Source organism: Thalia democratica, chromosome 5, assembly GCF_965202585.1.
Source record: "Thalia democratica chromosome 5, ktThaDemo2.hap1.1, whole genome shotgun sequence".
Lineage (NCBI taxonomy): Eukaryota > Metazoa > Chordata > Thaliacea > Salpida > Salpidae > Thalia > Thalia democratica.
The window spans coordinates 79,645,389-79,654,321 of record NC_139169.1 but is presented as its reverse complement, the minus strand read 5'-3'; the positions used below and the strand labels follow the sequence as shown (position 1 = coordinate 79,654,321).

The following is an 8,933-nucleotide window of genomic DNA, read 5'->3' as shown; positions in this document are numbered from 1 at the left end:
ATAATATTCTGTATTAAGGGTTAATAATAGATACAATACATAATGTTAAATCTGACCGTTATAAAACTAAATAATATTTGTAACTATTAAGTCTAAGTTAAAACAGAAAGATGTGTTAGTGTAATAAAGAAATAATACTCTTTATTTGTTATTATTATATATTGTTCCACTGAACTTGTTTCGCTCGGATCTTTCTTAAAAAACGCTTAAATTTATATTTTCGAATAGTTTATTTTTGATTAATGGTTGAGCAGCATAAGTACAAAATAGTTTTTTTGTAATTATAATTAACGCATTAATGATGTGATTTTGAACCTGTTTAAATACCCTAGAGTATAACAGTTTTAGCAAATAAACTATACTAAATAAAAAATTTTTAAACAGTATCTAATGTAATTAATATAAAAACATGTTATACAAATATAATTGTTTAATTATAATGTTTGCAGATTAAAAAAGTAAATTAAGTAAAAGAAGAAACAAAATGGTTAAGCTTCCTCTCAACCTCAAAAAGGTCACTGCTGTAAGTTTTCTTTTTTTTAAATATGCATTTTGATTAACAAGTTAAATATGTTTAGAACCATATATAAACTTTTAAACTAAAACTGAATTACAAAAGTTAACCAATCGAAATAATATAGTTAAAAAAAACTAACTTAATGTACTTGATTTATTCAACATTACTGAGTAAGTAACATAAACTTAAGTTCCATAGGCATTGTCTATTATGATTTCAGTAAACCTACTACTATCACTGAATAAAAATTTATACAATTCTCTGCATTAAAAAATCTTGACTAGTTAAAGTTATGAATAAAAAAAGTTTAACCAAATAATCTTAATTCTAAAATAAAATGGTTACTAAAAGGTCGACTATATTTCAGCGGTTACATGACTATTCAAATTCGGACAACTCAAATTCCGACAATTCAAATTCTTTAAAAAATATTAAAAGGACTATATCTCAATAAGTAATATAAATTTGAAAAAAATAAAAAATACATATGTAGATCTTAATAATATCTGAAGCCACTTTTTTTCTTTTTTTCAAAATCTAAAATACATTTCAAGATATTTTAAAATTACTAAAAATAACTATGTTTTTGACTTTATATAAACCATATCTCAAAAAATATTAAATGTTTTGCAAAAAGAAAAAAATGGCCTGTAGATATTAATATGATTTACATATTCATTTTTTATTTAAGTCAAATACACATTACTTTTTTATTTTTAGTTGTTTTTAATCTTTTATTAAGAATTTGAATTGTCGGAATTTGAATTGTCCGAGTTTGAATAGTCGTGCACCCTATTTCAGCAAACTGTTAGAATTTATTTGTACTACTTTCGTATTAAATTGAGCTGAAAGGCATCCACTTGTGTACAAAAATTAGGTTATCAAGTCTAAAGATTTTTAATAAATGATTTAACCTAAACAAATTTATTCAGATGGTTGTTACCAATTACATAAACTTTAAGCACTCTATTTTCATGATTAATAAAGACTTTGAAGATACACTAATTTGTATACAAATTGATGATATAATTTTTTATTTCAAATAAATTGTTGAAGGAAAAAGATACTAAATAAAGTTGAAAAACTGTTTTTAATATAAACTTTCCAAACAATTACAGGGGCAAGCCAGGAATTCGTCGCAAATCAAAAAGGCCTCTACTTCAAGAAAACCTTTTAATGTTAAAGATCCAAATCAGGTTGGTTTTTTATTTTGAAATAATTACGTTTTTCTGATAAAAATGGTTCGAATCAGAAGTTCAAGGCGACATAAACATGGCTTTTAAACTGCAAAAATTAAGATTTCTCTTTAAAAAAATCTTCATTCAAATAAGTGAAGTATGTAAATTCTGAAGTACTAAATGTTTAAAATTATTTCAAAATTTTGGTGGAACGTTACAGCCAAATTAGTTTGAACAAAAAAAGCTTCATAAAGAAAATAAAATGCTTGTAATTAAAAAAAAAATCATGAATAGGCCGCTGGTGGCAGTCAAACAAGGCCAAGTAAACCAAACACAAGGACCAGAAAGAGTGTTGAAGTGAAACAAGTTGTACCTGAAGAACTTCAAAAACCTGCAGCAGATTTGACAAAAATGAAGATGTTTTTCCCAGAACAAGTGAGTTTGAAAAACCGTTTATATTATTAACATGAAAATTTAAAATGAATTAAAATCCTGTAAAGACCAAAATTATATTGCCAACTAAATTCAAGTAAGCAACATAACCACGAGTAATGTAAAGTTGTTTTAGTTACAATAAACTTGAGTTCAGTAAAATTAAATATTGTGTATAATGAAACCAGAACATACTTCATTGGCTTCAAATGATAGATAAATTAAACAACAATTTAGTAGAAATTCCAGTTGCTTATAATCTTTATATGCTCTGTCTTCAAAAATATTTTTAATAACTTGAGTAACTTTTTCCGTAGTCACTAAAAATATTTAGTGGAATGTTTACAAGATAAACTAAGATTAGCTCTTTATTGAAAACCATTTACTAGAGTTTTTTACATGAATTATAAGCTGAACTTCATTAAGTAATTTACTACAACAAAAAAAAGCAATACATAGCCGCATAGTTACTTAATTCTATTTAACTAAACTTGAATAAATATAAATATTAAGGTTCTCTTGGTTATTTTTTTTATAATTAGCTCGGGCTAGAAGATATAGACCAAACAACAAATGGACCATTTTGGTGTCCCGAATATGCCAAGATGGTTTTCCAAGCCATGTATAGTGCAGAAATTCATGAGGATTTTGTCATCAGAAGAAACTTTCTGGCAGGTAGAATAATTTTTTCTACAATGCTCGTTAAAGATTATTGTCAAAAAATTTAAAAGTTCTTCTTAGTTTTTAAATTATCAATTAATGACAAGTAGTTTTGATACTTGTTCAATAGTTTTTTAACTCGGCTAAAACTAATAATGCTGTGAATTTTATAAAGTGATAAAAGAATTTTTTCGCTATTAGTCAAATAAAATAATGTATTAATTCAAAGATGCCCCATATCAACCTGAATACAGAGAGAGGGTAGTTGATTGGTTGATAAAAGTGCACCACAGATTCGAACTGTTGCAAGAAACTTTGTACTCAACTATTGAAGTATTCGACAGATACTTGGCTGTGAGTTAAGTTGTTTTGAAAAGCTAAACATACAGTTCTTGGCTTTGTAGAAGAAAACAAAAAAGTTAAAGACCAATTTTGTTGTGCACTAAATAAAAATTGATAGTTCGAACAGTTTCGAAATCAATTATACTTAAGGTTAATAAGAAAAATATATATTCTAATAATATATAATACTTGAAATGTTATTTTAAAGATTTTTAAATTTCCACTAGAAGTAAAAACATCGAAATCAGTATAAGTGATTTAATAAAAATTATAAAAAAATTTAAAGGCGGTCGTCGTGCCAAGAGATGAATTGCAACTTGCTGGAGTGACTGCCATGCACATTGTTTCCAAATTAGAAGAATTTCATCCACCTGAGGTTAATAAGTAAATACCAAAAATTTCAAAGTCTATTTCTTCGTGAAACTTGAAATATATACTAATTTGTGAAACTAAAACTTTCTGATCTTAGTAATGGTTTATTAAGTAGTTGCTTCATAAATATGAAATAAAATTATTTAATGATGTAGTTATGAGAATTAGTTAATAGATAATACTCAAATTAACAACCAATATTTAACTTCATCACAGCTAACTGATTACGAAGTGACATCAGACCCATCTATTAGCAGGCAGCAAATAATTACTATGGAGTTGAAAATGTTGGGTGCGATCAAGTGCAGACTAGGCAAACCTATTTGCCTCCAATTTCTCAGAAGAAATTCTCAAGCGGGAAAAGTTGGTTTAAATAAATGGTAAAAAATAAGATAACAAAGATAATCTTAAGTCAAGACCCAGAATATAAGCTAAACTAATTAATAAGCTCGAATAAATAACAAATGAAAATCTAATGCTAAAATGTAGCTCAAAAAAATTCAATTTATAACTTTTAAGACTTTAAATTCCCAACAATTATTTGCTTATTTTTGACTGAAAGGCTTTTCGGTTATACATCACAAATGCTGCAGTATACTTATTAAAATATAGCAAAAGTTGTGAAGACTTTTATAAATGAGTCAATACAATCAGGTGGAGCCAATTCATCACGGAATGGCGAAATATTTGATGGAACTTTCAGCTGTTGACTACGAACTTGCCCACATTAGACCTTCGCTGATTGCGGCTTCTGCGTTATTCATCTCATTCAAGCTGCTCTGCGTTGAACAAAACAAATGGGTTAGTTGATAAATTAGTAGTTAACATAAGCTAAAATTAAAATACTTATTTTACAACAGCTTCCTCGATGATATATTTGAATTTTGTGTAACAAATTAACATAAAAAAATTTACTCTGACGGCTTGTTTCGCAAAAACTACTTAAAAAAGTATTCTGTAAGAACAACACCTCATTAAATGAGTAAACAAGCTATTTAATGTAAATTATATAAACTATACTGAAAATATAAAATTTGGATTATCAGCTAATAAATACTCATCAGAATACCACGATGGAGCACTACAGCACTTACACTCAACAAGAACTGATGCCCGTAGTGAGGAGAATTTGCAATTTACTGGTTATTTCCGTGGATATCAACAATTATCAGTTCGTACGCAACAAGTACAAGCACCGAAGGATGCAGAGAGTGTCAGATGTAAGTGATATAATAGCTAAATTCTATTTTTCAACTTATATTTGAAATTATCAGAACTTAAAACTCACAAGTTAAGATATTATAAAAGTTAAGTATTTTTTTTTTCGGTTACTGCTGATTGACAAACTATGTAAGTTTACACTTAACTTGTTTTATGAAATGATCAAACTTCATTAATTTTGTTTCATGGATTGCTTTGAATAAATAGTAATGACATAAAAAGATAACTTAAGTTATTGGACCACTTGATATTTCAAACAATTTGCTAAAAATTTTGATTACTATATCAGTTATCATTCAAAAAAACGTAATATAATAATATAAATAATTTTTTCAGCACCAATCCATTACTGACCACATGAACTGGATACAAAACATGGCCGACGAATACAACGCAGACGATTTGGGAGAAGTTTGATATCTTTAATAAAAGAAAATATTGTACAGATGAATCCAGAAGACATCCCGTTGAAAATAGACAATTTCAAAATCCCAGTTTTTTATATTTTTACTAGCTTTTGAGTGTTCACTTTTTTATGAAACAGTTTATTTTTTGTGAGGCTTAAATGTTTGTTTACTAAAAATATGTTTTATATGTTTGATTATCGACATTTTATTTAGTCTTTTCCATTTAAAAGTTGTTAAATGTTAATTAAATTTCATATAAATTACTTAAAATAAAACAAATTCCTCTTATTACCGAAAAAAACTTGTTCTTACTTTTAAGTGTATATATGTGTTAGTATTTGCTACATTATTATAGTTCTTACTCATATCAATAAATTCTAACTAGACAACTTGGTCAATATCTTATTATAGTTTAGTAAGCAGTATGATATAAATAATACAGTTATTCAGTTGTAAAACTAATGGTTTGCTTCTAAAGATTAAAATCTTAGTCGCAGCTATAATCAAGTAAAAAAATATGATAACTTTGACATTAGTTCTAATAAAATTTATTCGGAAGAATAAATATTTCATTAATGCGATGATATTGCATAAAACTCCATCCGCAATTATTATAATTTTTTATGATACTCAAACTAAAAAATAAAGTCAGAAGGTAAAAACTATTATATTTTAAATTGTCTCATAAATGTATAAAAGTTTTAACAACTTATCATTTAGTGATTCAAAGCACTAATTTAACTTTGAAAAACTCGAGTAGAATAAATATTAAATGGTTTAAAAACTCTTATATCAATTTCAAAGTTTTTTAAACTCCTAGATATCTTAAGGAATTTTTGTATTCGTTTAAGTATATCTATAATGCGATCCAGTCTTTCTTGTTATTATAAAACATTGCGTATTATTAAAAACAAAAAGGTTTTAGATATAACACTCGAAAAAGTCTTAGTTTGCATTCTACTTGTTTAAGATCAGTTCAGCTACTAAAATAAAATACAACGGAAGTAGAAGCAAGTTGAGGAACAAAAACACATTTTTAATGAATTAAAATCTTTAGCAGTTTAAAAAACAAGCTTCACCACATTTATCTGATGTTTTTTTGAAATTAGTTGCAAAAAACAATCTCGTCATTTAACTAACGTTTAGTTTATTATTAAATACCTCTGCTGACTTTTTTTATCAGTGAGTTAGTTTATTAACTTCAAAGAAATTTTAAACTTAATCATTACTACAAGCTAATCTTTAAATCATTTATAATTAAAACTTTTATTCAAGCAAGTAAAATAGTGAATTGAGAGCACATTTCAACAAGTTCTTGCTCGAAATTTATTAATTGAAATCAATTCGAAGTTGTTATACGAGCAATTAACACTTACATTTGTAGTCCTTAAAACAAAAATAAAAAAATAAGTGACGGTATCTGATATTCAGCTCTGTGTTTATCTAAAGTTGCATTTATTAGTACTGTTATTTTCACAATACCGTCTTACTTTTTATTCAGTATTCAACAAATGGACATTTCTATTTTCCTTTGCATGTTATAAAACTTGTTTAAGTTCTGAGTACAAATTATTGAATAAGAAAATTTGGTGTTAGCACATCTACAGATTAATAGAGGTTTAATATTTTATTTGCTTGAATTTTAGGTTTTGAATTTTATAGTTTGTAGAACACCGCACTTTCCGTTAACAAGGGAATGGGTTAAATATGCACGAAGAAATTTTTGTGCGAAGGGTCAAATATGCACAGAGGGGCAATTTTGCACGAAGGGATATTTTTACCCAAAGATATTCTTGCACGAAGAAACTTTTGCACGACGACGTTTTTGCACGGAGGGCTAAGTTAGGGGTAAGAGTGAAAGTAAAAAATAAATAAAATGTTAATTTACTAAAAATAAAAACAATCTTCAAAAAAAATTTCAGCCGTGCAAAAGTATCTTTTTTGCAAAATTGTCGCATTGCAAAAGCGTCTTCGTGCAAAAATATTAATTCGTATAAGAGTGACCCTTCGTGCAAAAGTTTCCATATTTGACACCTACCCATCTGAAACACTTCTACGAATTTGAATGTTATGTTGAGTCTTATCGTCAGGTTTAGTCAAACTTTTACAGTACAAAGCTGTTAAAGAGGTGGTTTCCAGTTATTTTTAACATGTGCAACTCATGATTATATGTGTTTACCATTTTGTAGCCAATGTAAGTTCGTTTTTAAATAAACAAGTTATAAAACTAAAGGTTCTTCAACTAATTAATATTGTATATAAATCAGTAAAACTAGAAAAGTCAAAATCTAAATGAAAAAATAGTAGTTCCTAACCGTTAAATTTACATAAATTTAATTAGTAGCAAATATGGTAAAAACTAAGTCTATATCGATCTTAGAACTGAACTATGCTTACTTGTTCTTTTACTATAAAACCGTAACTATTTTGATACATCAGTGTTTCTTAAAATACGGGCGTTTTATTTTTAATTTTACTTATAAAGTTACTTATTATGTACTTACATTTAATGTGCTTAGAAATTTTGATAAGAAGTGTTTTTTTTACCTAATAAAAAGTTTATTTTTCTTCAAACCTGTTATTTGAAATTCTTTAAAAAGTTCTGATTTATTAGTAGTTACAAAATAAAAGGTAATAAACATTGTTATTTAAAGTAAACTGCCTAATTTGCATTGTGTATTAGTCTAATTACTTTTTACTTACTAAACTGCAAAATGAAAGCTAGAATTTACCTTTAATTAGTTAGTTATAGAATAATGAAAAAAAGCGAAAAATTCCCTAAACTAACACTTTTTGTTGTACACAATGCTATTTGCATGAACTCAATTTGCCAAATTGTTTATAAACATATTTTCAACAATACAGTTTAAAAATTTGCTTGTGCAAAAATTTTCTTGAGTTTTTAGGTCCATTGACCAAAGATATAAACGTTTCAATATGTATTATTTTCTTAGGTTTAATAAGATATTAAATATAAACTATTGTGGCCTGATGGCTTAAGGGTCTAATGGTGGCTTTTTCCTAAACCAAATGGTTTACATAAATTATTACAAAATTTTATTTCAAAAAATAAAAGAAAAAACAACAAATATTTTAAAATAAGCTCGATTTGTACCAAAGCTTAAGCTATAAGCTTTAAGATTTTACTTGTTCTTATTTTAATTATTTGTTTTAAGAAGGTTCTATTTAATAAAAGTGAAAATAGAAAGATATATGTTGCCAAGTTGAGCTCAGTAAGGGTCTTAAAATTTGAAAAAGTTGTAAAGAAAAAATAGATAAAAAAGTCATGTGAATTCTAACAAATAATCATTTTGATAAAAACTGTTAAATTATAAAAATCAAAAAGTTAAAATCAAAATAACTATTTAAACATAGTAGAATGTTCACAAATATTGTTGCTGCACTTATTTATTTGAAAAATCAAACTGATAACAACAAGTTAGATAAATAAAATGCTTTTTGAAAAGTTTGGTCCATAGACATGGTATACAAAAAACATTTTGGTTATCATGAAGTACTTCACAGGTACAATTTATTTCTTATCCAAAGGAACAAGTCAAATATGCACAAAGACACTTTTGCACAAAGACACATTTGCACTTAGGGTCATTTTTGCAGTAGAGTAAAAAAATAAAAAATGAAGAAGAAATAATATAAAAAACAAAAATAAATAAATTAAAAATCAAAAAGAATAAAAAATATGTTACTGACAGAAGATAAGGGTTAGGGATAAAAAAAGTGAATGCTCATAACTATGTTCAATGGATTGGTGTGAAGAAAAACCTACTGGTCACCATTTGCTTG

The 8,933-nt window shown here is 26.5% G+C and overlaps 1 protein-coding gene across 1 annotated transcript; it reads left to right on the top strand.

Annotated features, from left to right (window-relative positions):
* Positions 1-484: 484 nt before the first annotated feature.
* LOC145836944 (G2/mitotic-specific cyclin-B-like) lies at positions 485-5,139 on the top strand. The gene is made up of 10 exons (XM_082944714.1): positions 485-523; positions 1,636-1,713; positions 1,990-2,130; positions 2,670-2,802; positions 3,017-3,141; positions 3,416-3,505; positions 3,718-3,864; positions 4,156-4,302; positions 4,566-4,721; positions 5,059-5,139. Exons 1-10 carry the CDS (start codon positions 485-487, stop codon positions 5,137-5,139), a joined length of 1,137 nt encoding a protein of 378 aa, XP_082800840.1.
* The last annotated feature ends 3,794 nt before the right edge of the window (positions 5,140-8,933 follow it).